This window comes from Mirounga angustirostris, unplaced genomic scaffold (assembly GCF_029215605.1).
Source record: "Mirounga angustirostris isolate CCGP_5_RB_7025 unplaced genomic scaffold, mMirAng1.0.hap1 SCAF_13, whole genome shotgun sequence".
In the NCBI taxonomy this organism is placed as follows: Eukaryota; Metazoa; Chordata; class Mammalia; order Carnivora; family Phocidae; genus Mirounga; species Mirounga angustirostris.
Genome location: NW_026991721.1, coordinates 89,941,500 through 89,955,452, shown reverse-complemented (window position 1 = coordinate 89,955,452; position 13,953 = coordinate 89,941,500). Strand labels below are relative to the sequence as shown.

Sequence of the window (13,953 nt, the reverse complement as noted above, 5' to 3'; positions counted from 1 at the left end):
AGCCACAAAGCCACTTGAAAATGCTTGGGAACAAGAATGTGTGGAAGGCAGAAGAGCCCTCCAAAGATGTCCACACCCCAATGCCTGCAGTCTGTGATCTGTTACCTTACGTGGCTACGGGGCTTTGTAGATGTGACTGGGGTTGAGGACCTTGAGACAGGGAGACTGCCGTGAATTATCCGGGTGGCTCCCATCTAATCATGAGTCCTTAATATCAGAGAACCTTCCCAGCTGCAGTCAGAGAGATGTGACAACAGTAGGAGAGGCGGCATAAATTTGGAATATAAGAGCGGCCTGACCTACTGTGCTCTTCCCCAGTAGCTGCACTACCTCGCCTTTCTCTGTCGGGACCACCATGGCCGCTCTCCACTGGAAACCACAACTCCATCCCAGCCCCAACAGTCCTACTGCACCCCCTTCCCTGAGGTATTTCATTTATGTGTTTTTGTCTCATTAGTTTGCTCACCATCTACCCTATCCCTTCATACCCAAAAATGTATTAGGTCTCCAAGTTTAGAGTGAAAGTCTGCTGATAGCAAGGTAAAATATATTATCCAAATCTAACTGATTCCTGAGTTTTGGATAACACATAGGGAAAGTTCATAGACCAAAAGATTTATCCAAAAATTTACCCAAATCGATTCAGCTCCTGAGTTCTCATAGGGAGAATTCAGACAGTGTGATACTGAGTATTATCAGACACTTTGTATATAATGTACTGATTTTATTATTCATTTGCTAAAATCCCCCACACTAGAAAGCAAGCTCCGTGAGATCAGGTGTTCTTGCCTGTCTTACCCACTGCCGTCCCCGAAGCACTTGGAACAGTGCTTAGCACATAGGAGGTTCTCAAATATTTGTTGAATGAATTAACACTTGAAAATGTGGGAGCACACAGGAAACGACAGATGTTGACGAGGATGCGGAGAAAGGGGAACCCTCCTACACTGTTAGTGGGAATGCAAACTGATGCAGCCACTCTGGAAAACAGTATGGAGGTTCCTCAAAACGTTGAAAATAGAGCTACCATATGATCCAGCAATTGCACTACTGGGTATTTACCCCAAAGATACAAATGTAATGATCCGAAGGGGCACCTGCACCCTAATGTTTATAGTAGTAATGTCCACAATAGCCAAACTGGGGAAAGAGCCCAGATGTCCAATGACTGATGAATGGACAAAGAAGTATGATACACACACACACACACACACACACAACGGACTATTACTCAGCCATCCAAAAAAATGAAATCTTGCCATCTGCAACAATGCGGATAGAACTAGAGGGTATTTCTAAGTGAAGGAAGTCAATCAGAGAAAGACAATTATCGTATGATCTCACTCATATGTGGAATTTAAGAAACAAAACAGAGGAGCATCGGGGAAGGGAGTGAGAAATAAAACAAGAGGAAACCAGAGAGGGAGACAAACCATAAGAGACTCTTAATCACAGGAAACAAACTGAGGGTTGCTGGAGGGGAGGGGGGTAGGGGGATGGGATAACTGGGTGATGGGCATTAAGGAGGGAATGTGATGTAATGAGCACTAGGTGTTGTACGCAACTGATGAATCTCTGAACTCTACCTCTGAAACTAATAATACACTATATGTTAATTAATTGAATTTAAAAAAAAAAGAAAATGTGGGAGCAGAGGTTAGCAAAGTAAAGCAGGTACAGACGAAAAAAGAAAAGGGACGAGAAAAAGCACAAGGGACCACATTTGGAGGAAGAGAGAGAAGAAAGCAAAGAGAAAGAAGGAGAAGTCAGAGGAGGAAAACTAGGGAGAGGAGAGACCATGCAAGTGAAGACGAATGTGCAGTTTCTATTTTTTTTTAAGATTTATTTATTTATTTTAGAGAGAGAAAGAAAGAAAGAACAAGAGAGTAGGAGGAGGGGCAAAGGGAGAGGGAGAGTCCCAAGCAGACTCCCACTGAGCACAGAGCTCAACAAGGGGCTCAGTTCCAGGACGCTGAGATCATGACCTGAGCCGAAATCAGGAGTCGGATGTTCAAACCCAGGTGCCCCTGGAACATGCAGTTTCTAAAAGCTGCGGTCAGCAGCGTCAAGTGTTCGGGTGTCTGGAGTGCATCACTGGAAGAACAGCAGTAGCCTTGAGGTGAGCAAGCTGTTGAGGCGGAAGCGGAAGCCACATTACAAAGAATGAACACATGGGAAGGCAGTGAAAAGAATGAGAACAAAAGATGTTCTAGAAAAGCTTAGGAGAGAGGTGAGGCATCACGAGAAGGGTGTTTATTATGTTCAGTTTCCTTTGTTTTGTCAGAGTAAAAGGAAGGCTAAATCTGAGAGCAGGGCCTGTGTCTGCACTGCCCACGGCTGTATCTTTGGGGCCCAGCACAAAGCCTAACAGAGAACAGGCAGGAAATAAGGAGTCTGTGCTGAGTGGACAGGGGCGTGAAAGACCAGAGCTCAAGGGGTAAAAGAAGGCCGTGGAGGGGGTGAGCACCCGCATCAGAGGCAGCCCTGAAAGGACACCGGTCCATTGTGTTCAGACACAGGAAACAAAGGAAGGGAGAGAAAAGCAGAGAGCATTGAGGCTGTGGGGAGAGATGCCGGCAGAGCTCATGCTGAAGGGCCTTAGTGTGTTTAGCGAAGCTCAAGGAAGCATCGTCTGCTCAGAGCAAGGGGGGGGCGGAGTGTCACTGGTGGAATCTTGGGAGGAAACATGAAATGGCTACCATCAGAAATCAGGTGGAAAGTCAACAAGAAATGAGTAAAGGGATGGTTGAATCATAATAAATAGATCAGAAGCGAACCCAGGATTACAGATTCCACCTAGGGCTCTGACCCATTATGTAGGTGATGGCACGCATTCCAGCAATCCCTTACCTGAGGTGGGCTTAGCCCACTGCAAGTCAACCTGAGCAAGGTCCTCCAGCTCCCGCTCTGCCTGAACGAGTGACACGGAGAAGATGCGGACAGACTGATAGGCCGCAGTGTTAGCCAGCTCTTTTGTGGCATTGAATATCTAGAAAAGAAACAGGCATGTCATTTCTTACACCCACCTAGTGGGTGGTCAACTATCCTACTACCTCTTAGTAAACACTGCCAACCTTCCAAGCTCCTTCTGAGCTTTCATATACCAAGACTGATCAAATAAATAACCAAAACCAGTGATGGGCTGGTCTGAGTCACCTTGATCCATCTTGATGAACTGAAACCATGAGGAATCATGTCCCCAAAGAAAGGAGAACACAGTGAAATTTGAGATCTCAAAGAGCAAGTCTGAATTAGATGAGGGTTAGGCTGAAGAGGGTCAACTATCAGTTAGACCACCGTAATATCTTTTTTTTTTTTAGACCACTGTAATATCTTAAAACTAAAATACTTTTATTCAGAAAAGGTATCTCATAACATAAAACCATAGCATTCGTTTCAAAATGGAGCCCAAAAGGCCAGGAGGAGGTAGTTTTGTGTAATCCACAGCACATAAGAGAGGTGTCTTCAAAAGGAACACACCTGAGAAACCAGTCTACTGTAGAAGTACTGAAACATACTGAAATGTCTCACGTGCTTATATTCTCATCTCATCCTGGCAAATCACCCAAGAAAAGCATGGGAGGCATGGCAGTTTGAAAGGTGGTGTTTGGCGTGAGTGCTGAGAGCAGTCCCAAGGAACCAGACAAAGAAAAGTGTCCCATCCAAAGACATCATTTTTTCCCCAAATCCCTTTACGAAACCTCCCCAGTTGCCAAGAGTATGACAGGAATGGCTTGGAGCTTTTCTGGATAAGAACGAGTTCTACTGAGTAGCTTCCTTGTTAGTCATTCCTCTGTGAGCTTGCACAAAAGTGCTATTTCCTTCCATCCTGATTTTCCAGTTAGGTTTTTTGTTTGTTTGTTTTACAAAGAACGTATTGTAGATATACTGTTTTGGTTTGTCATGTGCGTGTTTGTTTTTTCTTGTCTTCTCTCTCTCCCTCCTGGACTAGTCTGGTTTTCCCCAAACAAAGGGCCAGCAGGAGCATCGGGAAGCCCAGCGATCGCTGGCCTCAGGGAACAAGAGCCCCAGCTGACAGGACCGCCCCAGCGAGAGGCACAGGCGGCTGGAGACTTTCCACTGGCCGCAGGCCACAGAGCGTGCAGCTGGCCCCCTCTCCCTCCCACCCAGCACGGGGAACACAGCTGGTCCTCCAGCCCCCAGTGCGAGAGAAAGCGCCGCCGAGCAGCCGAATGCCCCCGCAGGGCATTTCGTGGAACACGCTGCCCCTCCAATCGCCTTCTGACCGGCCACGGAGCCTGCTGTGGCCAAGAAGACGGCCAGCCGCAAACGAAATGTGTCTCGGGCTCTCCCGGGGCAGCCACGGCCCAAGGGCCCCCTGCGTAACAGCCGCTCTAGCCGGCCAGGGCCACCGGTCTCCCCGCTAGCGGGACAGACGCGACAGCGGGTCTCGGGAAAATTCCATAGGAAATCCAGACCTGTTTGTTCAGAGTCTTGCCTGGCAAGCGTGCTGTAAAATAAACAGTAAAGAGTACAAACAGGCTCAAGCGCTCACAGTCTAATCTGGCAGGAAAACTGTTTTTCAGCAGCAAGTACCTGTAAAAAGTCACCTCCCTTGAAATCCGCTCGGCTCTCAGCGCCGTGGATCGTATGTTGCTGCCATGGAAACGGGGGTGAAATGCCTGCCGTCTCTCCACCCACACCGGCTTCCGCACTGACTGCGAACTCAAGTGCCTCCTCGCAGTGAGCTGCCGGCGTGGGGAGGCGGTAGGGGCGAACGAGCTACTTGCAGTGCAGACGGCTGCTAGCCCTGCAGAGCGGCGCACGGCCGCCAGGGTCGGGGGGCCGGCATCCTCCTACACTACACCAAGCCCACCGAACTGGATCCCCAACCCTGGCTGGGAAAAACTTCCATTCTCAAACTCACATTTGTGTTCTATTTCAAGCCAAAACTCGAAAGCCACAGCAAGTGTTAAAAATGGGGCTGGGGGGGAGTGGGGCGGAGGGAATGCTTGCTCTACCTGATGACAATTACTTCTGAAATTGGTACCCTTTCCCAATATCACCAAGCCTTCTTGATGGAAGCATTTCCTCAGGGATATTGGCAGCAAATTTAGGAATAAAGAGATTTCAGGAAGATTTTCATTTAAATGACACTTGGTTTCCCTGCTGATGAAAGGGGAAGGCTTCCTCCATCTGCTGAGATCAAATTTCATCTCATCAAACACCTCAGTGTAATTATTTTTCTACCAAGTATTTAAATGAGGATGTAAATGAATACCAAGGTATTTGAAGTCATTAAGGCTGCCGAGGCTGAGAGGGAGAACCACTGGCTCTCAAGGGACCCGCAGTTCACCATCAAAGCAGCTGCTCCCGGGTGTTCATTTTGTAACCTTTATGCCACATTCTTGAATTAATGAAGAAACGTCAAGAATCTATTTCCTCCGAGAATCTTGGCATGGGGTCTGCATGAGGGAGCAAGGCACGTGAGAGAGAGAGAGAGAGAGAGAGAGAGAGTGTGTGTGCAGGGGACACGGGGGAACTTTACTTAAAAGAATTTGGACTCTATAAGTTATAGTCCCTTCTACCACAGTATAATAGAACAGTTTTTAAGTCGAGGGAATAACTATAAAGCCGGCCATCATAACTCCCATGAATCTTTTATTGTTATATGGTACCAGCCCTTTCCTTCTGGATTTTGACTTCTCTACGTGTAAAGTAGGAATGTGGGGATTGCCAAGATATTGAAAACTGGGTTTCCTGTCTAACAGTGGCCAACTTCTTCTGAGCCTAACTAGAAATATCCAAGTCTTAAGACCTACCCTGACTTAGGAGGCGACAGATGAACATTGAGACTTTTCTCCATTTATACACATCTCACTCAGCGTTATAAATAACACTCAATCTTAAAATTCCACTTTACCCTAACAACAAGATGGGCATACAATCTGCCATTCCCTTCATTTGAATGCAAAGAATGGTAGGTTATAGTAGAAATCTTACCTCCTCAGAAAAGCCACGTGGAGGGGGGCAAAGAGAAGAGACAGACACCGTGTGTGTACATGTGTGTACATATGTGTACGTGTGTATGTGTGTGCTGTGTGTCTGTGTTGGGAGTCTTTAGAGGAAAAGGAGCAAAAGGGATAAAGGAGGAGTCATATAAAGCATCCTTTTGATCAAAAAACAAAGTTCTGCAGAGTGTTAAGAGACTGGAAAACTAGGCTTTGGGTACTGTCAGCACCTAAAATGTTGTCTTGCAAACTAAGTGCAGGATTTAAAACAAAAAAAATTTAAAAAATTAACACTTGGCTGTGTCAGAGGGAATCTTTTTTATATCCTATATCTCAGAGCTTGTAGCCTTAGTCTAATACAGAAGATGCGTAAGAGTAAATTCTAGGCAGAGAGAATGTGTTCACTCTTAACAATATCAAAATCTGATTCAGCTTGACAGAAAACGGGATGAGATCCCCTGGCATAGACTGCTATTGAGAACCTGACTGTATGGATACAAATACATCTGGTCCATGGCTTTCTGTGCAAACAGGGAACTACAATTAAAACATTAAGGAAAGTACTGTTTTCCTTAGTGAGTTAGCAGCAATCCCACTTCTATACAAAACCATGCTTTCTCTCAAGATATAAAACTTCAATTTTGCTTCCACTCACTGGTGCTAAAAGGGAGCCCCATGAAAGTTCACCTTAATAAACATTTAAATTCAAAGGTGTCCATATATTTAAGCAGGGCAGGAAGCAAGAGTAAATAAGATATCCATTATGAAGACATAAATGCAAGAATTTAGATTCTGAATTATAAAACTAATAAAAAAATGAAGTAGATATGTCCAGAGTAGGATCTTTTTAGCAGCATTATCTACTAACTGGTCAAAAAACAAAAAAGGAAAAAAAGCAATCAGGGGTAGAAGCAATAGAAGCAAAACAAGAAATCATAAAGTATATGAAAGGACTCAATTTCACAATTTTCTTTTAAGATAAATGAATTGAGATCACAGTGTCATCATAGAGATTTTTAAATCTCAAATTTAAGTATTTCTCAAAAATGGAGAAGTAAATAATGAGTAAACGGCAGGAAAATAAAAATCAACTTGAGAAGAAATTAAGTTTTAGGGGAAGAGCTGAGAAGACAATACTGTTTTCAAGTTCTTAGCCAATTAAAGGAAATAAATGCAGAACATATCTATGCCAATCCATAATGCAAATTAAAGAATTTATTCCTTTGATTCCTGCTTATATAACATGACTATTGTAAACTGTGCCTTTGATAAATATTTGAGAGATTAGTTAAGTCAATATCAGTTTCCTGTTTTTATAGCTTTTTTAAAAAAATTATAGTTATTGGGTGCCTGGGTGGCTCAATTGTTAAACATCTGCCTTCAGCTCAGGTCATGATCCCAGAGTCCTGGGATCGAGTCCCACATCAGGCTCCCTGCTCAGCGGGAAGCCTGCTTCTCCCTCTCTCACTCCTCCTGCTTGTGTTCCTGATCTCGCTGTCTCTGCCTCTGTCAATAAATAAATAAAATCTTTAAAATAAAATAAAATAAAATAAAAAATTATAGTTATTTCATGCTCATTATAGAAAAGTAAGGACATACACATAAGCAAAGAAAATCAATCCCAGTTTCAAGTGTGTCAAAGAACTTAAGTCGGACTAATTTCTCAGAAGTTCTGATACTGCACACAAAATCTTTACTCCTCTTTCACCAATATTTTAAGCGGATATAGTTTCAACATGTCTATGAACTTGCTAATACACTGTCCAGCCCTGATTCCAATTTAAATGAAACCACAACGGTCTCCCTTACTTTTATTTTTAAATCAGATAGCTTCCAGCAAACAAACGAAGCAAGGACAATTCTGAGGCCCAAAGCACTAACCCCATCACACCCTACCCAGAAGTCCAATCTCTTCATTCTAGACAGTTTTGGGGTTTAATTTGGAAAGTAGAGCTGATTTTAAAAAGAAAGCTGAGTGCTGAAGACATATAGCACCAAGGCTTTGTGTTACCACTGCTACCTTCCTAGAACACTAGTCAAAGTAAGAGGCGTGTTTTCCTTGGCAACTTTTTCCAGTGTCCTTTTTATCCAGCTTTACTTAAGAGACCTCACTCATAGTCTATCAGAGGGGCCCTATTCTCTAATAGCAACGAAGACAGGAACCCTTCAAAGTGAATTTCATCACTAGCCAACACATTGGCAAGTCAGTATTCCCTTGTTCTGTCCCACTTGATTCTCCATGCACTCTATGTGCCCCATCCCTCCTTGGGAGCCTACACAGTGCTCTTCCACCCAACATTCTAGCAGGGTAAACAGCTAGTGAAGCCTCTATATAGTTATAATAAAGGAGGAGAAAAAATGCGAGGTCTCAAAATTTAAGAACAGTTCATCTTCAAAGACCATGACTGAAACAGAGAAAGAAGAACTGATGCCAACAAAAGAAAAAGCTGAGCAAAAAAAGTCATCACTGGCCTATTATTTCCCCTTTCTGTGTAAAGAAAAAACATATCTAAACCTATTAATTTGATATATGAATATATATGACACCTAACTGAAGTATCAAGATGTCTATAGCTTACCTTGAGATAGTTCACACACACACACACACACACACACACACAGACAAACCAAATATGGCAAAATATTAACAACTGTCGATCTAAGTGATGGGTATACAGGTGTGTATAAGTCTTTTTTTTTTTAAGATTTTATTTATTTATTTGACAGAGAGAGACACAGCGAGAGAGGGAACACAAGCATTGGGAGTGGGAAAGGGAGAAGCAGGCTTCCTGCCGAGCAGGGAGCCTGATGCTGGGCTCGATCCCAGGACCCTGGGACCATGACCTGAGCCGAAGGCAGATCCTTAACAACTGAGCCACCCAGGCAGCCCAAGTGTATAAGTCTCTTAACTTTTGTGTGTGCTTGAAATTTTTTATAATAAAAAGTTAAAAAAAAAATAGTGACATCTTATTTTTAGACAGCAGTTTTCAATTTATAAAGACCTTTTAGAAACAAACACAATAATTCAGTCTTTGTAAATTAGGTCCGATATAATCACTATTGTAGTAGAGTCATGAAAACTAAGACATTTAACAAAATTCAACATACTTTCATGATTAAAAAAAAAAACTTTCAGACAGCTAGGAATAGAGGGAAAATTCCTCAATATGATAAAAGACATTTATGAAAAACCCATAAGTAACATCACACTCAGTGGTGAAAGAGTGAAAGCTTTCCCCCTAAAACCAGGACGAGACCACTACTATTCAATATTGTAACTAGAAGTTCTAGCCAGAGCTATTAGACAAGAAAAAAGAAATAAAAGGTATCCAAATAGGTAAAACTATCCCTATCCACAGAAGATATGCCCCTATATTAGAAAACCAAAAAAAAAAATCCACAAGAAAGCTACCAGAACTAATAAACTAATTCAGCAGTTTCAGGGTACAAGACCAACATGCAAAAATCACTTGTTTCTATATACCAGCAATGAGCAGTCTTATGAGGAAATTAAGAAAGAAATTTCATTTATAATAGTATCAAAAAGAATTAAATACTTAGGACTAACTCTAGCAAAGGGGGTAAGATGTATATACTGAAAACTGTAAACACTGATGAAAAAATTTAAAGATCTAAATTAATGGGAAAACATCCCTTCATATTAGGAAGGCTTAATACCATTAAAATATCAATATCACCCAAAGCAATCTACAGATTCAACACAATATCTATCAAAATTCCAACAGCCTTTTTTGCAGAAATGGAAGAGTATATCCTCACATTCATATGGAATTGCAAGGAACCCTGAATAGCCAAAACAATTGTGAAAAAGAAGAATAAAGTTGGAAGACTTATACTTCCCAACTTTGAAACCTTCTACAAAGCTACAGTAATTAAAACAGTACGGTACTGGCATAAGCAGAGACATATAGATCAATGAAATAAAAGAAGAAGCCCAGAAATAAACCCTCACATATAGAGTCAATTGGAATTCCAAGAGTTCAACGGGGAAAGGACAGTCTTCAACAAATGATGCTGGGAGAACCGGATATCCACTTGCAAAAGAATGAAGTTAGACCTTCACCTTACACCATATATAAAAATTGACTCAAAAAAATGGATCAAAGACCTAATACTATAAATTCTTAGAAGACAACATTGGGGAAAACCTTCATGACATTGGATTTGGCAACAATTTCACACACAGACAACAAAAAATTAATAAATAAACTATTATAAACTATAATTAATAATAACTAATTAATAAACTAGACTTCACCAAAATTAAGGACTTTTGTGTATCAAAGGGCACTCTCAAGAAAGTGAAATGACAACCTACAGAATGCGAAAATATTTGCAAATCAAATATCTGAAAAGTGATTAATATCTACAATATATAAATAATTCCTACAATTCAACAACAAACAACCCAATTGAAAAATGGGCAAAGAACTCAAACAGACATTTCTCCAAAGAAGATATATAAATGGCCAATAAGTACATGAAATAACATTCAACATCATTAATCATTAGGGAAATACAAATAAACCACAATGAAATACCACTTCATATCTGAGGCTATAATAAAAAAAATTTTTTTAATTAAAAAAAAAACTGGAAAAGGGGTACCTGGGTGGCTCAGTCAGTTAAGCGTCTGCCTTTGGCTCAGGTCATGATCCCAGGGTCCTGGGATTCAGCCCTGCGTCGGGCTCCCTGCTCAGCAGGGAGCCTGCTTCTCCCTCTCCCTCTGCCTGCCGCTCGCCCTGCTTGTGCTCTCTCTCTCTCTCTGTCAAATAAATGAATAAAATCTTAAAAAAAAAAACAACTGGAAAGCAACACGTGTTAAAGAAATTGAAACCTTTGCAGATTGCTGGTAGGAACATAAAATAGTACAGGCACTATAGAAAAATGGTTTGGTGGTTCCTCAAAAGTTAAACATAGAACTAACAGATGATCCAGCAATTTCACTCATAGGTATATATCCAAAAGAACTGAAAGCAGGGACTGGAACAGATATCTATAGAACGATATTCATAGCAGCATCATTCACAAGAGCCAAAAGACAGAAAGCACCCAAGTGTCCATCAACAGAAGAATGGATAAACAAAATGTGGCATAAAAAGGGACAAAATTTCAATATATGCTACAACACGGATAGACCTTGAAACATTATACTTAGTAAAATAAGTCAGATACAGGACAAAGATTGCACGATTCCATCTACAATAGCATCTAAAAAAAAAAAAAAGAAAGAAAGATGCTTTCTACAAGAAAAATAAACAAACAAACAAACAAACAAATAAATAAATAAAAGAATTGAATACTTAGGCATAAATCTAGCCAGGGAGGTAAGAGACTTGTACACTGAAAAATGAGGTACAAGAATAGGCAAATTCATAGAGAGAAAGCAGAACAGAGGTTACCAGGGGCTGGAAGAGGGAGAAAAGGAGGAGTTCTTGTTTAATGGGCACCGAGTTTATGTTGGGGATGATGAAAAAATTTTGAGTATAGATACGAGTGACAGGTATACACAGGGCTGTGAATATATTTAACGCCACTGAGTTGTACACTTAGCAATGGTTAAAATGATAAATATGATGTTATATTCATTTTAACCACGATTGTTTTAAAAAGCACGTTTTGAAAACAAAGTCTCAGAAATACAGTGATTTGCTCCAAGTCGTACAACTGGTAAAAGGCAAAGCCAACATTCAGTCTCAATTTGTTAAATCTCCATGACAACAAAAGACATGTATTCTATCAGATGCAGAGCTTGAAACAAAATCTAATTGTTTTGATTTCCTAGGCTCTCTCCAGAAGCTCATCTTCTAAAACCTATCATAAAGAAGAGTAATCTACTTTGTCTTCAATTTGATATGAAATCTGCCTGACCATCAGGTACTCCAGCTTCTGCCTTTAGCTCAGGAAGGGGAGGAGAGAGTGCCCCGCACCCTTACAGTGCACTAGGCGTGATTAAGAAAGCAGGCTCTGGAGTCACATTACCTGGATCCTCTATTAACTGTGTGACCTTAAGCAGGTAATTTAATCTCCGTGGGCCAGTGTCCTCATCTGTGAGATGAATGGTTTTCATCTCATAAAGTTGTTAAGTCAAATTAATTATTACATGCCAAACACTTAGCACAGATCTTGGGCCCTGGTAAAAAAAGAAGGTTTCTACCTCCTTCTTGCCCCCTTCTTCCTTCTTTTTCTTCTTCTTCTTCATCATCAACATTATTTATTAACACTGAGCCCCTACAAATTACCTGGGAAACCGTCATCTGCATGTTACTTTGCCCACTGCAAAGCCAGACATCTCCAAATAAGACATCATGAACTCTCAGGGTGATGTTCTTTCTCCCGAGAGTCTGCTGTGCCATCACCTTGTAAGGTCCACCAGGCTTCATAGGATCCAGTACCACCATCCAGCTGTGAGAGTGTGCTGAAATGATGAAGAGGTTCCAAGGAATTAATCAATCAATTAAAATGAAATTAAAGCCCAATCCTGCCATGCATCATACTCATTTGTGGCTAAACCCAGCCATTGTGATTAACTAAATGCAAAGATACAAAGATTGGCCAAATTTCACACAAGCAAAGAGAGATAACAAAAGCAGCAAAATTTCTATCCTTAATCTGTACCAGTCCCTCCTTCCTTGTAACTGAAGCATTTACAGGAAAAATAAATCACCCAGTTACCATCCTAAATGAGAACAGACAAAAATATACTGAGATTAAAATTCAGGGAGTTTAATTAAAAAAAATAAAATAGAAATTCTTATTATACTATCCAACTGTCAATATTAATAGAATCATAATCTAATAGATTTACACAGTGCCCCCAAACTAATCTGTAATTATATAATCAAATGTGAACACAGGTTAGAGAAAATCATTTACAATCTGGAACTTTCCCCTTACTTGATGGTGTCAACCTCGTCATCAATCCCCCACCCACTCCCCATGTCGCTTCCAAAGATTAATGCTACCTTTGGGTCTGGGTTCTCCAGACTCACAGGTGAGCAGAGAAAGTGACATATAAAGGAGTAGGAGCATACAAATTAATCTCTATGAAGAAGATATTTAGATGTGCCCAATTAATTATTTTCAGAGTTATTTACCAGACTCAAGGTTTTTGGACTCAATTAGGGAGATGAAAAAGCTATCCAAGACCCTTTTTCAGAAATTCATAGCATATTCCTTAGGAACCACCCCCCTACCACCTTCCTACCTCTCACCCACTCATACCACCACCACTGCCAACATCATACTCAGAAACTTAGGGAAAATATCTTCAAAATGGCAAAATTATGCCTCAGAGAACCAAACAACATGAATAAAGTTGAAGAAACGAGAGTGAAAAAAAATAAAGAAAATAGAGAAATGATCATTTTAGAATAAATATTCTTGGCCCAATGCCAAAGAATACAAAATATTTTCTAATTTGTGTCCATCAGATTAATGTTAATTCAACAGGGAAAAAATGGTAAGAACTGGAAATGGAGCACGCTGAAGTTATCACAGCAACCGGTAAAAAAATAAGAATGATAAAAATACTATCCAAGTGCCTACTATGTGCTAGACATTGTGCTAAGTTCTTTCCAATCAGCAAAAGCTAAGCAGGAGCATGAGAGGTCCAGATGCACGACAGGAGATTCGTAAAAGCTCAAACCGCACGGGGTTGCTCAGTCTTGGGGAAGATGTGCAAAAGCCTCAAGGCATCAGCAAAAGGGTACACGCTTGCTCCTCTCCTAAGTACAACCAACTGAGATTGCTACTCCCCTCCCTTAGAGGTCAATTAAAGCCAGGTCCAAACGGTCGCTAGTGTTTTTACACCACCGATAGCCAGACATCAACATATTAAATGCATAATTCACCTAAAGCGGAAAAATCACTGTTTTGGAAACAGTGGGCAGCTCACGCAGACAGTGTCGCACAGGTGTGATATGCACCATATGGCTCACGCTTCTGGGCAGACAGACAC

At 41.2% G+C, this 13,953-nt stretch overlaps 1 protein-coding gene across 1 annotated transcript in view; it reads right to left on the bottom strand.

Moving 5' to 3' along the window:
- The window catches only part of SIAE (sialic acid acetylesterase), a 38,211-nt gene that overhangs the window by 13,518 nt on the left and 10,740 nt on the right, over positions 1 to 13,953 (bottom strand). The window contains exons 3-4 of the mRNA XM_045894792.3: positions 12,236 to 12,411; positions 2,851 to 2,989 (exon numbers count right to left, since the gene is read on the bottom strand). Of these exons, the coding sequence (XP_045750748.1) occupies positions 2,851 to 2,989; positions 12,236 to 12,411 (315 nt within the window). The remainder of the gene's footprint in view (positions 1 to 2,850; positions 2,990 to 12,235; positions 12,412 to 13,953) is intronic.